The sequence below is a fragment of the Sitophilus oryzae genome, unplaced genomic scaffold (assembly GCF_002938485.1).
Source record: "Sitophilus oryzae breed Bouriz unplaced genomic scaffold, Soryzae_2.0 scaffold_85_pilon_pilon, whole genome shotgun sequence".
Classification (NCBI taxonomy): Eukaryota; Metazoa; Arthropoda; class Insecta; order Coleoptera; family Curculionidae; genus Sitophilus; species Sitophilus oryzae.
In genome coordinates this window covers 452125-470530 of record NW_022147483.1, presented here as the reverse complement: position 1 = coordinate 470530, position 18406 = coordinate 452125, and the positions used below count along the sequence as shown (strand labels likewise).

At 31.2% G+C, this 18406-nt stretch overlaps 3 protein-coding genes across 9 annotated transcripts; 2 read left to right on the top strand and 1 right to left on the bottom strand.

Moving 5' to 3' along the window:
* Positions 1-1134: 1134 nt before the first annotated feature.
* LOC115890210 (solute carrier family 15 member 2-like) lies at positions 1135-4591 on the bottom strand. 3 transcript variants are annotated; one of them, XM_030910372.1, is made up of 16 exons: positions 4526-4591; positions 4384-4462; positions 4170-4311; positions 4027-4113; positions 3859-3975; positions 3648-3805; positions 3505-3587; positions 3053-3446; positions 2846-2999; positions 2666-2792; positions 2504-2607; positions 2298-2447; positions 2131-2245; positions 1944-2072; positions 1710-1811; positions 1135-1388 (listed from the first exon to the last, which is right to left on the bottom strand). In XM_030910372.1, the coding sequence occupies exons 1-16, from the start codon at positions 4532-4534 to the stop codon at positions 1239-1241; spliced, it is 2100 nt and encodes a 699-aa protein (XP_030766232.1). In that variant the 5' UTR covers positions 4535-4591; the 3' UTR covers positions 1135-1238. The 3 variants fall into 3 exon arrangements, with proteins under 3 accessions (XP_030766232.1, XP_030766233.1, XP_030766234.1); XM_030910373.1 differs by having other exon boundaries at positions 3056-3446; XM_030910374.1 differs by having other exon boundaries at positions 4170-4289; positions 4526-4574.
* A 997-nt stretch (positions 4592-5588) lies between these two features.
* Positions 5589-14286, top strand: LOC115890053 (peptide transporter family 1). 2 transcript variants are annotated; one of them, XM_030910166.1, is made up of 13 exons: positions 5589-5743; positions 7802-7872; positions 10892-10970; positions 11025-11353; positions 11421-11595; positions 11653-11735; positions 11891-12127; positions 12201-12445; positions 12840-12930; positions 12992-13158; positions 13296-13488; positions 13572-13811; positions 13869-14286. In XM_030910166.1, exons 1-13 carry the CDS (start codon positions 5728-5730, stop codon positions 14037-14039), a joined length of 2097 nt encoding a protein of 698 aa, XP_030766026.1. In that variant the 5' UTR covers positions 5589-5727; the 3' UTR covers positions 14040-14286. The 2 variants fall into 2 exon arrangements, with proteins under 2 accessions (XP_030766026.1, XP_030766027.1); XM_030910167.1 differs by lacking the exons at positions 5589-5743; positions 7802-7872 and adding an exon at positions 8818-9073.
* A 175-nt stretch (positions 14287-14461) lies between these two features.
* On the top strand, positions 14462-18281 carry LOC115890054 (peptide transporter family 1-like). 4 transcript variants are annotated; one of them, XM_030910170.1, is made up of 13 exons: positions 14462-14482; positions 14649-14741; positions 14893-14971; positions 15046-15374; positions 15441-15615; positions 15669-15751; positions 15888-16124; positions 16207-16451; positions 16836-16923; positions 16984-17150; positions 17291-17483; positions 17567-17806; positions 17857-18281. In XM_030910170.1, exons 3-13 carry the CDS (start codon positions 14965-14967, stop codon positions 17968-17970), a joined length of 1878 nt encoding a protein of 625 aa, XP_030766030.1. In that variant the 5' UTR covers positions 14462-14482; positions 14649-14741; positions 14893-14964; the 3' UTR covers positions 17971-18281. The 4 variants fall into 4 exon arrangements, with proteins under 4 accessions (XP_030766030.1, XP_030766028.1, XP_030766031.1 ...); XM_030910168.1 differs by lacking the exon at positions 14462-14482 and adding an exon at positions 14494-14527; XM_030910171.1 differs by lacking the exon at positions 14462-14482 and adding an exon at positions 14503-14521.
* The last annotated feature ends 125 nt before the right edge of the window (positions 18282-18406 follow it).

Below are 18406 nucleotides of genomic sequence, written 5' to 3'. Positions count from 1 at the left end.
TGGTATTTTGCATCAGAGTCATTTCTTTAAAGAAAAAGAAAATAAGTTGCCTGTGTATAAAAAAGGATAAAAAATATTTAACCATCAATGTTCTATGTTCTATGTCATGTAAAACCGACGATTGATACCTATAGATTGATCGGTTTACGACTATGTGCATATACAGTGGCATAAAAAAATTTTGTACCTGCCACTGTGTATACATACAGTTTGTATATTAAAACTAAATCACGCTGTATATAGTTTTGGATTAAGTGCAGCCTTTTACACTGTGATTCAATTTTTCGCGTCACCGACAAACTCAAACTAATAAGAGAGAGAGGGACCATACTTCTTGGATATAAATAAATAAAGAAAAATTTACCATCAGATTACTTATTTTATTCTATTTATATATTTGTACAACTTCATAACTTCATATTAGTAGGAACAATATTTTTATTTATTTTTTTTTTATTTTGACACACCGTGTATAATATATTCGATATGTGATAAAGAAAATGTACCGTATTAGTTTGGTATTAGTTAGTTTTTAGGGTTTAAATAACTAAATAAGTATTGTAATACTCAGTATTAATACAGGAAGCACAAAAATATTTTTTGCAATGGTTTTTTATATGATTTAGGTCGATGTAGTGTGAGTTGCGAAAGTTAGATTGCACAAAAATCTATATATGTATGCTCGTAAGTGTGATGTGACTGAAATAACTAAATAAAATTCAGTTAAGATAATATAATAAGCTTTTCATATCCTATACAAGCATATATCTGTACAACATAATTATAAAAAAAATGTCCATAATATAACCACTTCTATAATATCATCAATCTAATAATCTATTCAAACTACGTTGATATCTATATCTACTTGATGAATCTTTTCTTCTCTTATTTTATCCGGGTTTCCATCAATAATAACTAACTTTAATACCATCAAAAAAATGATTTTTCAAAGTTAGTTTTATGACGCACCCGGTATAATATGTAAACCGAAAAAATATTTAAAATATGTATGTAAATCTACAATGTTTGAGTGTAGATTTTTAAGTTGTAATATAAATATTACAAAACTATTACCAAGTGTTTTATTTATTTAAGTTGAAGTTCTTGCCATTGATCACAAAATGAGCTTTTAAACTATTTTATTGAGTATCCATTTTACTTTTTTTTATAATACATAAGTAATTTCAGACAAAGTTAAGTAAATCTTATTTTTTCTTCTAACGATTAGCCTCTTTTTAATGGTCTTCCTCCTCAATTTTCGACTGATTGACAATCAAAACTGAACTGTCCACTTCTAATTCTACAAAATGATAGCCTGAAGCCATTTCGGTAAAAATTACCATGTCGGCCACTATGACCACTGCAAATAAGAAAAATTCGTAGGCCTGAAAATAGAAATAAACCCAGGAAATTAATAAATTGCATTTTTTTTTGATAAGAAAAATAAGATTTAGCGCATTTTAAGATTTTTTTCGTTGATAATTTTATTAGTCCTTAATCATAAATAATTATTTCGTTCGTGCGAAAATCTTATAATACTGTATAATAAAAATCTAAATCCAAATCTTGTAATCGATCATTTCGTGGTTTTATAGTGTAATAAACGATTTAGATATAAGATAAAAACAATTTAGTAAGTTATTTTTGACATTTTCTTCATTTTTTTTGTTAATTAAATTAAAATATTTTTATTTCTACATTGTTACCTGTCTTTTGAACACGTGTGCTATTACGATAACAATAAGGTTTCCGGCTGCTGTAGACAAGTACCATCCAGCTATGGTGACTGTTTTCAAGCTTTTGGGTGCCTACAATAGGATTAAGTTCTATTCTAATATATCTAAGAATACCAGATACTATTTAACAACAAAAATATAGATACGTTACTGGAACCCTAACCTGGAACTTTCCTAAGACTTTTTATTCAATATACTTAGTACCTGTGTGAAGGAAAATTCTAGACCAGCAACTCCAAACATTATTTCTGCTATTGATATAAGGAAATATTGGGGAAGCTGCCACAAAATATTGATAGAGTTAGGTGCGGATGTGGTAAAGAGTTTTACAAACTAAAATTAAAAGATTTTTTTCCTTTCGCCTAAAAAAAAGGAGGAAAAACTATCTCACCTCAACTTTTCCATGATTTTCCGTAATAATTAACGAATACACTCCACCAAAAGCTAAATGAAAATGTTTTTCGTAATCCCGATTGTTATTTCCACTACTAATCACACATTCGTACCTACAAACCTTACTTATTCCTTAACTTAACTGTTTTTTTTACTAAATCTTACACTCCTTGAGGTATTTCCATATAAGGAGATGCAATAACTCCAAAATCTTGATTTTCCGTTCCCAAAAAATACATATCTTCTAATCCAGAAGAACTTCTAAAAGTCACAGTAATGTTCTGAAGCAAATTTGTATTTTTTACATAATCTATTCTAGAAAAAAATATATATTTAAATTAAATACACAATAATGGGACCTAATATTGTACCTGATTTTCGGTATTCCACTGATCGATTTTGTAGAATCAATAGGATCAGTTAAATAACTTCTGATTTGTTTGATTTCATCGTAACTTATGATAAATGTGTCTTCCTAAGGTCAAAAATACAGTTTTTTTTAAATTTTTATTGGGAATTACTGCCAAACTTACTTGAGATTCTTCTAGGGTTTTTTGTACTTGGATATTTTTATTAGTTAAAGAAATATTTCCACAATTTTTAGGTGCATTGACTGAGAGTTTATAGGAAGTTTTATTATGCTTTAAAATATTTCGAAACCTGAAAATTTCTTTCCTAGTGTATTTTTATTGAACAAATTTAAATATTTTTACCTAATACTATTACCAGATTCCAAATTCCGTTCTTTATCTAAAGAATTCCAAATGGTAACATCACAGGGCATGGTATTGATCACATTTACCGATATACGGTTCCTTTGCGGTACATCTGGATACGTCGTTTCCAAAACCAACTCCAAAATTCCCGCTAAAACTCTTCAGTAACATTTTTATTAGAAAAAAAAATAGAAGAAATATTACCACAAATAAAGGAAAGTCCTGCGGCCATACCGCCCAAAGCCATCCGATGCAGTGGGTTCTTCAAAATATTTTTTTTCTCGCAATACGGATAAAACCCTTTATCAAAAACCGGAATTAGAACTAGTACCATCGCCGGATTGATCACCTGCATCTGATCTGGTACTATCTGGATCCCTAGAACACTAGCGTCCATGTGGGAAGCCTGGAAAGTCCATCTTGAACCTTGCTGGTCGAAGAGCGACCAAAATATGGGCAAAGGGACGAACAGAAGCAAGATAGCAAACACTATTTTCATATCTTTGATTAATTTCATTTCAAAATTGCTTTTCGCATAGTCTAACCAATGCTCTTGTCTGATTCTTTTGGATAATTTCCGTTTTTGACCTAAAGCATACTGCGAGATATTAATATAACCAGAATCTTATTATTCGGGATAGTTTCACAATACATACCGAGGAACATTTAATGAATTCGAGAATGACGTTCTTCTTGGGGGTTTTGAGTTTGTAAAAATTCTTTCCCAATACAAATAGCACTAAAAATGATATTTTAAATTTATTTCTACGTATTTTTTTGATAAGATCAACGTATTTACGAATGGAGAGGAGCATTAAAACTGCTGGAAACCCAAAACCCAACAAATAACACGTGTCATCTCCGAAACAAGAGACAGCTTTCCTGACGATAGGTGTTACTATCATGCCAACGAAACCTCCGAGGTTGATGGTGAAATAGAATACAGAGAAAAAATACCTGAAAGGAAAATATAAATACTTTGGAAAATTATTAAAAAAATTGAGACGTACCTGAGCAATTCTTTTTGTTCTGGTAGCTGAAATTGTTCGGCACCAAAAGCTGCAACGCAAGGCTTTAATCCTCCAGTACCAACGGCTATCAGAAACAACGCAAGAAATGATAGCAATCTAGAGTTGTCTATAATTATTTACTTATTTTTGAGTTAATTAGTTACTTACATGGGATTGTGGTCTAACACAGGAACAGCTGCAATGCACATCAAAGTATTGCCTGCCAAGTAAATCAAAGAAAAGTTTCTTATTGTTCTAGAAAGACCAAATGATTTAAATTTTGTTCTTTACTTTGTAAAAGATATTCCTACCTATATCTTCCCGAATAGCTGTCAGCACATATTGCACCCACTACAGGAAGAACATAGCAAGCCATTATAAAGATGTGATATATTACTGTTGAAGCATCTTCAGAAAACTCCAATACATTTCTTAAATACAACGATAGAATAGCTGTAGAAGGTATAAAAATATTGGGAACTGTTTAAAAAATAATGAATTACAATTGAGATTTTTCATGCTTACTTCTCAAGCCACAAAATGAGAATCTTTCGCAAAATTCCGTCGCTATAATACAAAAAACCGCTGTGGGATACGTGGAATCCTAAAGAAAGCAATAAAGGATCATTTTTTTCCAAAATTATTAATTTGGCATACGAAAACTTACTAGATACATTAAAATTTAAGATTTTTCTTATTGCTTCTTTTCAAAAATACTTCTATCAAATATTTTGTCAAAAAATAGTGACGTATCAATTGAATGCCAGGTATAATATACAGGGTAGCATAGAAATCATTGTACTGATCACCAATTTCATTTTTTAGCCGACCATACCAACAGGTATGGTAAGTTATTAAGATCGGCAAAAAAAAAGTTTTTTTAATTTCACTCAAAATGAGTTATTTGGGTCATAAATGGCCTAAATACAAAATATTTTCATGGTGTCTGTCTGTCTGTCTGTCTGTCCGTCTGTAACACGATAACCGCTGAACCGATTTTAACCAAATTTGGCACAAAAATACTGTGGCACCCGAGAATCTGGCTGTTAGTTTTTGGTGGGGGTGAGGGGTTGGTAAGGGGGTATGGGAGGGGGTTAAAAATTTAAAAAAATCGTAACTCCAAAATTACAGCAGCTAGCGAAACGCGGTTTTCAAATTAAGATTAGGAATAATATTTGCAACAAAATTTGTAATAACATCAAAATCAGTCAAAGTCGCAGTTTTCGAGATATTAACATATTTTAGTATGGGCGGCTATACGTGCCGCCCGGCGCCAAATTTTATTGTATAAATTTGAAACATCTTTTGAAATTTTTTTTGCCACTCTGTATATATGTATAACACAGAATATCAACAAGAATTCCAACAAAACAGATGTTTATTTTGCGAATTACACCAAAAATTCAGTATCGTAAAACACATTCATTTAAAAATTGCCGCATCACGAATTTGAAATACACAGCATATATAATCATATTCTATACTTTTATCAAAAAACAAATCAAAATTTTATTGCCAGACGTGCAGTCGTAAACCATTTTGTAACGAATATTTTCTCTGCCGCTTTATTTTGAAAAAAACCGCGGTTTTCAAATATATTTAAAAAAACGGGATTTTTCTGTTCTTTTATTTGTGCCAATCATTGTAATATATCGAGAATAAATATCTATTGCTCTCGAAAAGACAATAATGAAAGGCGATAACGAAGAAGTATACACTAAACCGATTAAAAGTGATAAGATTTGTTAACGGATCTGGAATCAGATCTATAATAGGCGATCAGTTGTGTGTGATACACCAAAAGGACAAGAATCAAAGGATTCGAGTCCAAAAAATATTAAAGGGTGATATAGTTTAGTAAACCCCAAAATGACAGCTACCAAAGGTAATTAACTTGCTTTGTAAAAGTTTTTAAATATCATTAACAATACATTTTTTTACATAAAAAATGCATAAATTTTGATTTTTTAATGCTAAAAAATATATATTAACTCTCAAAAGAGTCATTCGTAAATGACTCTTTACACAAAAAAAATAAGAAGTTTTGAAAAAAGAGTTTTTTGTAAATAATTTTTTTAAAAACCTGCAAGTAAATTAAGTTAGTACCTAGTAAAAAAGTTACCAAAAATTTTACTGTGTGCATCAAAATTATTCTGAACATTCAATAAAACAGATTTACCGCATTAAAAACCATTTTTATATTATTAGAAGGATTAAAAACTAAACCATATTAATGATTGATGTCTAGATAAGAAATCTAAATTATAAAACCTTACTATTTATTATTTTATTACATGCTATAATTCTCATCAAGATTTCCCAGCATATTTTCTTTAAATCCATGTTTTAATAAATTTATCCTGATTTCTCTGGCATCTATACAACACCTTGTACATGTACGCGTATTGTAAAATAAACAATTAAAAGAAACAATGGCTGTAAGAGGGTACAATTATCTCTAGATTACAAGGTATTATCGTTCAAACAATGTCCCGGATTATATATATTTTATTATAACTAGTTTATCGACGTATTTCAAATAATTAATGTAAAGAAATCTCTAATACAGAAAATTACAGCAGCGAAAAAAAATGAGAAAAGTTAAGAAATGAGATTAAGAATCAAACTTTAAGATAACTGATACAAATAAAAATACAATGCTGATTTATTTATTGTCATATTCAAACTAGGTCAACGGATATAAAAAAACTAGTCTAATATAATTTTTCTTCACTTTCATCCTCCTCAATTGGCAAAAATGGGTTTCGAATCAATCCGAAATCCCATCTTGGAAATGTCAGTGGGTCGACCCCATATTAACTTAAATTAAACAGCTTTATAAACAATGTCGGTGTTTAAATTCGTTTGCAAATCGATATGCAAATGAACGAAATAATGTAGATTGTCATTGACCAACAGGTTTTCTACAATGTCCATATTTAAATTCTTCAGCGCCAATTCCACGTTATGTAAACTTAACACTTATTGAGTCTTAGAAAGAACTTTTTGACTGATGCATTCATTGACTATATTGATAATATATTAAGATTATAGTATTATGAGGGTACTTATAAATTTTCTATACTACGACACAAAAGTGGAATTTCAAGAAAAGTATGATGCAAGTCTCAATGATAGCGATAAAGAACACAATTGGAACACACTAGGTAGTACACGTTTTGAAAATCCGCAGAACTAGAAGTAGTACTTACATTATAATTACATTTAATTTCTATCTTTAGAAACAGATTTAATCAAAAACGCTGAATGCACAATGACTAAAGTTTTTTCATAAAATTAATCCCGTAATTCGTATTCTAAAACATTAAATATACATGCTTGCAAGAATTATGGGGGAACTAAAAAACTTAGTTCCCAGTATGATATAACGGGGATTTTGGATTTGGATGGGATTTTGAAGGGAAGATTTTCGAAAAAATGTTTTTCGTCTAAATTTTTATATCGCTCTGTATATAAAGTAGCGACGTAGTGATGTATGTGGTAATCTCAAAATATAGAAATACATATTACGTATTTTGTTTTAATTATTATAAGAGTTGTACGTATCAAAGATAATTAAAATAGGCAGGTGCAAATATTAGTATTGCTATATAATAGGGTCAGAATTGTATATAGTCATAAAATGAACTGTTCTCAAGTGGATTGATAAATAATTACAACTTTTTTCCGTGCATCTGTCTAGCATTAATATTTACAAATTGTACAGGGTGTGTTGTTTTTTAAATGTAAGAGATATCTTACCAAGCAAAAATATACACAAAAATTGTGATACAGCTGTTTTAAAGCTGCCTGTTTATAACTAACATACAGAAGAAAAGTTACATCTTTTTGAAATAAAGCCTTCGTTATATTATAAGAGGAAGAGATAGAAGAAAATATAACAATCAAAAAGAGACTATACTTGTTTTTATTTTTATTGTAGATGAATCAAGAGGAGATGCCACAGAGTCTCAAGAACAAAACGGCGATGTAGATGAAGAATCGACACTAGAGGTAATAATATTTTTTCAAAAAAAAAACGTTCTCCTGTAGTTATACAAACTTAATAAAGAGTGGTCCTTATAAGAAAATATCAAAATACTGACAAGTTCTAGTACCTTTACACTTCTAAAACATAATAGTAGTCTGCTATAACCTTGTAGCAATCAAGAACGATAATTTATATTTTTATTTTATTGCTATAAAGGATATACATATTTAAAATTTTTATTACTAAATTTTTTCTCTCGTTAATTTTTTTAATATTTTAAAATTCGTATAATATTTTCAATATAATTTATACAAGTACATAGTTCTATTGACTAAACCTACAGTATCCTGAGGTAATTTTAGTTTATCAATTTCCAACATTCCTACATTTTTAAATAAGAAGATAAAATAAGTATTTTAAAAGTAATTAGGTTGGGTTATCTATATAATTTTTTAACAAAAATATACAGGGTGAACCTGCAATGTTTCCGAAACAGCATTCCATTTCAAGAACTACAAAAACGTTAATGTAAAAATATTTTTAAATCGCACTGAAAATCTAAAAATATTTTCAATGAATGTATTTTGCAAAAAAGAATTGGACTGAAAATCACAAATAGAAAAATTTGTATGTAGTTTTCTTTGAAATACTGGGTCACACTGTATTTATAGTAAACAAGTTGCAAATCAACTACCGATCTCGAATACTTTCTCTATGTAAATCTTAAAATTGGTTCTTCAAATACCAAGTTCAAAGACATTTAAAAAATGTATATTTGAATAGATCAGAAGATATTAGTTTTTTTAGGACAACGATTATACTGAAAATTTCAGGAAATACCAAGCATAAAGTTATTGTGTAAACAAAAAAAGATTATGGTCTGCGTGTGACTGTTATTAAATTGCGATCGGCTACCGTCCTTTCAACAATTATGTCCACAGAACGTGAAAAGAATTTGTTGTTGCTTTCATCAACAGTCGCGAGGTAAACACCGTAGAGAACGGGTTCTTTCAATTTGTATGTCGCGCAATCCTAGATATTCGAATTTCGGTCAAAAAATGGATAGAGTAAAAGTTCGAAAAAGTGCCTGAAAGACTTATTAGTTTTACATGACGCAATCTGTGATATTTTTCTCCTTGATTATTACTTTCGTTTTCTGAAATATTATTTAGTAAAGAGTTTGACAAAAATCTCAGCAAAATGGGAGTAGAAAAACAAAAAAAGGTGCGTAAATACCATATATTTCGCAACATACTCTATATTTAAGTCTCTCTATTTTTTTTTAAGACAATATCTATATTTTTTTTATTTTAAAATTTATGAGAACTATACCTTCCCCTTACTACTATAATAATTACACTGCGGTTTCGTGGTCAACATTTTCATTTGTGTCATGGCTATTATGACATAAAATAATTTACAGAATCTAAAAATTTGTTGTAAAATATTGAGTATAAAATATCAATGCTGTTTTGGGCGCATAAAATTTAGGAGAAGCTTATTGTCCTGGGCGCACAAAAATTCAGTCTTATTCTAAACACTCAAAACTAAGCTTTGGTTATTAATACTCCTCAAAACTTTTGTTTCATCCCTGGGCGCATAAATAAATCTATGCAAGCTTGGGCGCCTAAAATGTATATCTTACCCTGGGCGCACAAAAATTTAAATCGCGTTTCCGGCGTTCAGCATTGATTGATTTTAATGGCAGAGGAAAATTGATTTTATCCTTGGCGCACAAATTTTAATCTTTTCCTGGGCGTTCAAAATTTTTAATCTTGTTCTAGGCGCCCTAAAGAAACTTTTTCTCCAAAATATACAATGTCTTTCATTTTATCCTGGGCGCACAATATATAAAATCTCTCACAGGCTGATCTAATCGCATAGGAAAAAAAATATTTACAAAACACCGCTGTTCCTTTGTTTATTTATGATGTACCATTTCAAATACCATCTAGAACCGGTATTTCATGAGGTGTATCATCAAGGATTCCCTACCATATTACAGAAAATATCGTTCAATGAAGGTCAAACTAGAGTAATAAAATTAATAATTAAAATACATTAATTTAAACGTTAAAAAAGTATTAAAATGTAAACAAATCGAGATAAAAGATTACGAATTAATATTATTTGTAATCGATTTGTAAAGGTTTTTTTGCAAGTTTTTATGTTGATGTTGATTAGAGATATTAGGTCAATTGCCGCTACTGATTTTCAACTTTTAACAAATATAAAATTCAAAAGTCAAATTTACATAATGAAAAAATTTAATATGGAGCGAAAATTTATTTTTTAAAAAGAAACGCATTAGAAATTCTAATTTGCCATACCTTACATGTTCTTGTAGGTAACTATTTAAATATGGGCTCGGAAGGTTATCAAGTTATATTTTTCCCATGAATTTCAAAATTGGAAGAAAAAAATTTAAAAAAATAATAAATAAAATTGCATTTTTATGTCATTTTTATTTTAAACTCAGCTATGAATACAAAACTTCCACCTTGACCGAAAAAAGCAAAACATTGAATCTTGAAGTACGTATTTCCAATTAATTGTTTGATTAGTGATAATTATTATACCAAAAATAAAAACAACAAACACAATTGATATTTTTCATAATATTTTGAAATCTGTATTTTGAAAACGGTAAATTTTAAAATCAAAATTGTTTTTTTAAAAGAAAATTGAATTTGGGAATGTAATTTGTATGATACTACTTGGTAATCGTTGGCTATAAAAGTATAAAAATTTGCACACGTTTTATTTTAAATGACATTAGTTAGTGCAACACTTGGCGCAACCAACTGATTGTACAAAATTCATTTTTTAGGGACTAAAATGATGTAGAAATTAAATAAAAATTTGTTACATTTGAGATTAGAAACATATGTGATATTAAATTATTACTTCATTGGGTACTAAAAACATTCATCCTGAACATCCAAACTTTTGTAATTTGTTATATTATCAGCAAAAAAAGCAATTTAAGTGTTCAATAAAGTCGATATAGAGTTTATAAAGATCCTTTTCTTTGTTTTTCAGAAAATTCCTTACCCCAAATCTGTATTTTTTATTGTAAGCAATGAATTCTGCGAAAGATTCTCTTACTATGGCATGCGAAGTAAGTATCTACCTTCTAATAAAAGAAATATGCTAACTGCATTTCTTTTTTCAGCAATTCTCATCTTATATCTCACAAAAATCCTCCTCTACACCGAAGCAGATGCCAAAATCGTCTACCACGCCTTCACAATGTTCGTCTACTTCTTCCCAGTGTTTGGTGCTATTCTTTCAGACAGTTGGTTGGGCAAATTCCGTACAATCCTCTACGTATCCATGATATACGCTGCAGGTAGTGTATTATTAGCTCTAACATCAGTTGGACCACTACAAATACCCCAAAAAGAGTTTACAATATTTGGGCTGCTCCTCATAGCCATCGGTACTGGAGGAATTAAACCATGTGTATCTGCCTTTGGAGGAGATCAATTTATATTACCCCAGGTGAGAAGAAGTGTTTGTAGAAAAGATTTTAGGGACTCTAACTTAAATATTTTCGTGGCATTTGTAGCAAGAATTACAACTGGCCACCTTCTTCTCCTTGTTCTACTTCTCTATAAATGCTGGAAGTTTAATTTCAACATTCCTAACTCCGATTTTGAGAAACGATGTCCACTGCTTCGGTTTGGACAGTTGCTACCCTTTGGCTTTTGCAGTTCCTGGAGGTCTGATGATTGTATCAATCGGTGAGTGAAGATGACCACCAAAAATCAGTATTTCTCTAAACCTATTTTTTTTCTCAGTCATATTTGGACTTGGAAAACCACTGTACAAAATCAAACAACCCAAAGGCAACATTATAGTTCAAGTAGTCAAATGCATATCGGTAAGTGACGTAATCAACTTTAAGACACTACGAAGGTAGTCCTATAAGTTTCTGAGCTCAGACGAGACAAACTGTTAATTTAGACTACCCTCGTAAGTTTAAAAAAAATGAAATAATTATAGAAATAATACTAAAGTGTCTCATTTTCTGGACAGTATGCTGTTACTCACAGGAAAGGATCAAAAGTGGAACACTGGCTAGACAGATCCAAACCCGCGTTCGGGGCAGAACTAGTCAACGATGTCAAGTGTTTGCTCAAGGTTTTGGTACTGTACATTCCACTGCCGATTTTTTGGGCTCTGTACGATCAACAAGGTTCTGGGTGGACCTTCCAAGCAGTCAGAATGGACGGAGATATCGGATTTTATACCATTCTGCCTGACCAAATGCAGGCAAGTGATTTTCTGAAAAGTTTTCGTAAACTTAAATGCTTTAATCCTCATTAAAGATTTTTCTCTTCACTAGGTGGTCAATCCTCTTCTTATTTTGGCTTTTATTCCTTTGTTCACTTATGGAGTGTACCCTTTGTTGGCCAAGTGCAACCTGTTGAAGACGCCACTGCAAAGGATGTGCTGCGGTGGTTTTCTCGCCGCAGTTGCCTTTGCCGTGTCAGCTATAATTTCCATTAATTTGGAAAGTACTTACCCGGTACTGCCCAGCGCTGGACAAGCCCAGGTTCGGATATACGACACTACCAGTTGTGCTTACAGGTATATAAAGGGTGTTTTTTAAATACGTACAATTATTGTTTTAATTCTTGAAGAAATTGATGTAAAAATTTCTTGACAAAATGGTGAAGGTTTTTTTTATTAAATTTGAATAGTAAACTAAATAAATGTTAAAACTATTTTATCTTAAATGTTTTTTTCTTTTAGTTATATAGAAGTAATGATTTAAAATTTCTAATTTATTTTACTTTGATATCAATGTATACAATTGTACAAAAAATGTAGAAATTTTTATTTTTTAACTGTGATAAAATTTAAGCACTGTATTTAAAATGTGAATCATTTTGACATTCTATAACTTATGAATGCTAAGTTTGCATAGTTAAACTTAGTTGAGTTTTGTTTCTTATGGTTGAATTATTTTCTATAATTGCAGCTTCACCAGCAATTACGGTATCGACTTAAATGGGGACATCAGTAATGGATACTATGAAAATAAGGATATCCAGATTTCGGGAACTCAGAATGTAAGAGGATAAAATTTCACCTAGTTAAATAATAACAAAAAAAATATATTTTTATTTACAGATTATTTTCACCTTCACAAAATCCGGAACCTGCGATGATGCTTCTCCAGAACCGCTTTCTATTGATATGGACGAAAAGGGGACTTATGGAATATTTTTGAACCAATCAGGAGCGTACAGTTTTACAGACAATATCGAAAAAAGTGACGATGGATACCCGAAACTAAGGTAACCAAAAGGCTAACTAACTTTAAATAAGTAGGTCTGTGGTAGTTCTTTAAAACTTCTAAAAACGTCTTCTACTCAGGCATATTATTAAAATTGTCTGTAAAAATTTAAAGACCACATCTCCGTTCTTTTTACAGAGTTCTATCATACCTGGCGAGAAATATTACCCTACAACACACTAAAAAAACATCATACAGTGTTGAAGTAAATCCCGGAAACACTACTTTGTATAGTATGCCATATCCTGGAACATACCGTGATGTTAATTCTGAAAATTCTTTTGAAGTCACTGTTAAATTGGGAGGAACATACAGTGCCTTATTCAAAACGGTACATTTTCTTACTAGATTATTTTAAATAATAGGTGAATTGAAAAACTAATACATAGATTTATTGATTTATTCTGTTCACAGAGTTCAGTCCAACTGATCACAGTCACTCAGCCAAACAGCGTTCACATGTTGTGGTTGCTGCCTCAGTATTTCATTATCACGGCAGCAGAAATTATGTTTTCCATCACCGGTTTGGAGTTTTCATATTCACAAGCGCCCAGCACTATGAAATCAGTGTTAACAGCTGCTTTTCTCCTAACAACAGCCTTTGGAAACCTGATTATTGTTCTTATAGAATCAGCGAAGATTTTCGAAGACCAGGTAAACTTTTTAGACTGCCCTCGTAAATATATTATATTTCATATACTTTGATTTTAGTCTAAAGATTTCTTCCTCTATACCGGACTGATGTTGGTGGATATGTTACTGTTTATGTGGCTGGCAATCAGGTACAAGTACGTGCAAAACGAAGATTCCAGCGAAGATGAAGAATTAGACGAAAAAGAAACGATAACCAACGGCATAGACAACCCGGCCTTCAAACAGTGATCTTTTTTGTGAAAGTGCGTTAATTTTTTTGCGGAAAATAAATAAAGGTCTAGCAACTTTCGTTGAATGTGATTAGAATTTAAAAGTATTGTTTCTATACTTAAAATGTTGGATATGTAAAATAAAGACTGTTTCTTTTTCCTTCGCAGAGAAACCAATATCATGGGAGAAAATCTTATAGCATTAAGAAAACATTCCTTTTTATGTACATACAATATATATTAATAATAAATTATTTTTCTAACAGCACGAGTTTATCATTTAAGAATAAAACCACCTCATGGCCATTATAATTATAGATAGCAGTGAAGTGTATAGACTTTTCAAGCACAACTGTATATATGTGTCTACCTATTATATATTCTTTTATAAAGATATATTATACCAAAAGTTCAACGGTGTTTCTATGGCAATATAATTTCGATTTCATTCTTTGATAGATGGTTATTATTAATTTTGATTAACGTCATATTTTTGCTATTGTTAAAGTATCACATTTTCCTATAACTATTATCACTCTTTCCGTAGCATTGAACGAAATAAATATCGTGTTTCTTTAACAATTTAAAACAGCAAAAAATATGACGCTAATTAAAATTTATCAATTAGGATCTATCAAAAAATTAAAAGGAAATTATATTACCCAGATATATTACCATAAAACACATTTTGATTTTTCGGACTTCAACTTTCTCTAAAACGGTATGGAAATTTAAATAATTATAAACTATATTTTTTAATAAGACAGATAATTTCTCTGAAAATGTTAATAATAAAAAAGTTTATCCTTTTGTAAAGACAAATCCGGGGACATACCGAAGAGTTTATGAAAGTCTTTTTCTTCCTTTTTCAGGATATTCCTTACCCAAAAGCGGTATTTTTCATTGTAAGCAATGAATTCTGCGAAAGATTTTGTTACTATGGCATGCGAGGTAAGTATCCTACTTTATTATAATAGCTAATTGTAAAAGCTAATTATAAAAGCTAATTGCATTTTTTTTTTCAGCGATTCTCATCTTATATCTCACAAGGATGCTCCTCTACACCGAAGCTGAAGCCAAAATCGTCTACCACGCCTTCAACATGACCGTCTACTTCTTCCCACTATTCGGTTCTATTATTTCAGATAGTTGGTTGGGCAAATTCCGTACAATCCTCTACGTATCCATGATATACGCTACCGGCAGTGTATTATTAGCCGTAACATCAGTTGGTCCACTACATATACCCCAGAGAGAATTTACCATATTTGGGCTGATCCTAATAGCCGTGGGTACAGGAGGAATTAAACCATGTGTATCTGCCTTTGGTGGAGACCAATTTATTCTACCCCAGGTGAGAAGAAGTGTTTGTAGAAAAGATTTTAGGTACTCTAACTTAATATTTTCGTGGCATTTGTAGCAAGAATTACAACTGGCCACCTTCTTCTCCTTGTTCTACTTCTCTATAAATGCTGGAAGTTTAATTTCAACATTTCTAACTCCGATCTTAAGGAAGAATGTCCACTGCTTCGGTTTGAACAGTTGCTACCCTTTGGCTTTTGCAGTTCCTGGAGGTCTGATGATTATAGCAATCGGTGAGTTTACCATCAAAAATCAATATTTTTATAAACATATCTTTTTTTTTCAGTCATATTTGCACTTGGCAAGCCACTGTACGAAATCAAACAACCCAAAGACAACATTATAGTTCAAGTAGTCAAATGCATATGGGTAAGTCCAACCGTCCAACCATATCAACCTTAAAACACTACGAGGGTAGTCTTATAAGTTTCGTCGCTATTTTAGACTACCCTCGTAAATTTAAAAAAATGAAATAATACTAATATGTATCTCATTTCCTGTGTAGTATGCCGTTACTCACAGGAAAGGACCAACAGTGGACCACTGGCTAGATCGATCCGAACCCGCGTTCGGGGCAGAACTAGTCAACGATGTCAAGTGTTTGCTCAAGGTTTTGGTACTGTACGTCCCACTGCCCGTTTTTTGGGCTCTGTACGACCAACAGGCTTCTGGGTGGACCTTCCAAGCAGTCAGAATGGACGGAGATATCGGATTTTATACCATTCTGCCTGACCAAATGCAGGTATGTAAGTGACTTTTTGAAAAAAAAGTTTTCCTAAACTTAAACACATGTAGTCTTCAATAAAAATTTCTTTTCTCATTAGATAGCCAACCCTCTTCTAATTTTGATTTTTATTCCTGTGTTCACTTACGGAGTGTACCCTTTGTTAGCCAAGTGCCACCTGTTGATGAAGCCACTGCAAAGGATTTGCTGCGGTGGTTTTCTCACCGCCACCGCTTTTGCCGTGTCCGCTGTCATTTCAATGAAACTGGAAAGTACTTACCCGGTACTGCCCAGCGCTGGACAAGCCCAGATTCGGATATACGACGCTACCAGTTGTGCTTACAGGTATATTTAAAAGTATCTTTTAAATAAGTGCAATTATTGTTTTTTTAACTGTTGAAGAAAATGAGGTAAAAATTTCCTGACAAAATGGTGAAGGTTTTTTTATTAAATTTGAATAGTAAACTAAATAAATGTCAAAACTATTTTATCTTAAATGTTTTTTTTTTCTTTTAGTTATATGGAAGTAATGATTGAAAATTTCTAATTTATTTTACTTTGATATCAATATATACAATTGTACAAAAAATGCAGAAAATTTTATTTTTTAACTGTGATAAAAGTTAAACACGTATTTAATATATAAATTATTTAGACATTCTATAACTAATGAACGTTAAGTTTGCATAGTTAAACTTATTATTATAGAATTATTTTCTATAATTTCAGCTTCACCAGCGATTACAACAATTTAAATGGGGCCATCAGTGGAGGATACTATGAAAATAAGGATATCCGTATTTCGGGAACTCAGAAAGTAAGACTAATAAATTCCACCCAGTTAAATAACAACAATTCGATTTATTTTTAATTACAGATTACTTTCACCTTTACAAAATCCGGAACCTGCGATGAAGCTGCTCCAGAACCCCTATCTATTGATATGAGCGAAAAAGGAACTTATGGAATATTTTTGAGCCAGTCAGGAGCGTACAGTTTTACAGACAATATCGAAAAAAGTCACGATGGATACCCGAAACTAAGGTAACCAAAAGGGTAACTAAGTTTAAATGAGTTAGGTCTGTGGTAGTTCTTTAAAACTTCTAAAAAAAGTCTTCAACTCAAGTACTTTGTTAAAATTGTCTATAAAAAATTAAAGAACGCATATCTCTATTTTTTTACAGGGTTCTACCATACCTGGCGCGAAATATTACCCTACAACACACGAAAGAAACATCCTACAGGGTTAAAATAAATCCTGGAAACACTAGTTTGTATAGTATGCCATATCCTGGAACATACCGTGATGTTAATTCTGAAAATTCTTTGGAAATCACTGTTAAATTGGGAGGAACATACACAGCCTTATTCAAAACGGTACATTTTCTTACTAGATTATTTAAAATAATAGGTGAATTGAAAAACTAATCTATATATTTATTGATTTATTCTGTTCACAGAATTCAGTCCAACTGATCACAGTTACTCAGCCAAACAGCGTTCACATGTTGTGGTTGCTGCCCCAGTATGTGATTATCACGGCGGCAGAAATTATGTTTGTCATCACCGGTTTGCAGTTTTCGTATTCACAAGCGCCCATCACTATGAAAGCAGTATTACAGGCTGCTTTTCTCCTAACAACAGCCTGTGGAAACCTGATCATTGTTCTTATAGCATCAGCGAAGATTTTCGAAGACCAGGTAAACTTTTTAGACTGCCCTCGTATATGTTTTTTATACTTTGATTTTAGTCCAAAGATTTCTTCCTCTATGCCGGATTGATGGTGGTGGATATGTTATTGTTTATGTTGCTAGCAATCCGGTATAAATACGTACAAAACAAAGATTCCAGTGAAGCTGAATAAGCATTATAGAAAACGAAAAATAAATGGTAACTAACGGCACAGACAACCCGGCCTTCAAACAGTGGTCTTTTTTATAAAAGTGCATTATTTTTTTGAGGGAAATAATTAATTTGTATTAAAGGTCTAGTTGGATGTAACTCTTTTTGATTATAATTTAAAAGTATTGTTTCTAAACTTAAAATGTCGGATATGTAAAATACAGACTGTTTTTTTTTTCTTAACAGAGAAACAAATATCCTGGAAAAATGTTATAGGCAACTTAAGAAGACATTCCTTTTTATGTACATACAATATATTGATATATAATAAATTATTTTTTTAACAGCAAGAGTTTATATATTATTTGAGAAAAAAATAACCTCGTGACTATTATAAATAGCAGTGAAGTGTATAGACTTTTCAAGTACACCCTGTATATGTAAGTCTATGTTCTTTT

Bases quoted from the DNA above. Each gene is read 5' to 3' on its own strand.
- LOC115890054 (XM_030910170.1), top strand. The intron at 16,452-16,835 runs GTATATTTAAAA...CTATAATTTCAG, and splicing joins GCTACCAGTTGTGCTTACAG to CTTCACCAGCGATTACAACA. The intron at 17,807-17,856 runs GTAAACTTTTTA...CTTTGATTTTAG, and splicing joins CGAAGATTTTCGAAGACCAG to TCCAAAGATTTCTTCCTCTA.
- LOC115890053 (XM_030910166.1), top strand. The intron at 10,971-11,024 runs GTAAGTATCTAC...TTCTTTTTTCAG, and splicing joins CTCTTACTATGGCATGCGAA to CAATTCTCATCTTATATCTC. The intron at 11,596-11,652 runs GTGAGTGAAGAT...TTTTTTTCTCAG, and splicing joins TCTGATGATTGTATCAATCG to TCATATTTGGACTTGGAAAA.
- LOC115890210 (XM_030910372.1), bottom strand. The intron at 4,312-4,383 runs GTAAGCATGAAA...TACCTTCTACAG, and splicing joins CTCATTTTGTGGCTTGAGAA to CTATTCTATCGTTGTATTTA. The intron at 3,000-3,052 runs GTAATATTTCTT...GAAGAGTTTTAG, and splicing joins AGGACTTTCCTTTATTTGTG to CGGGAATTTTGGAGTTGGTT.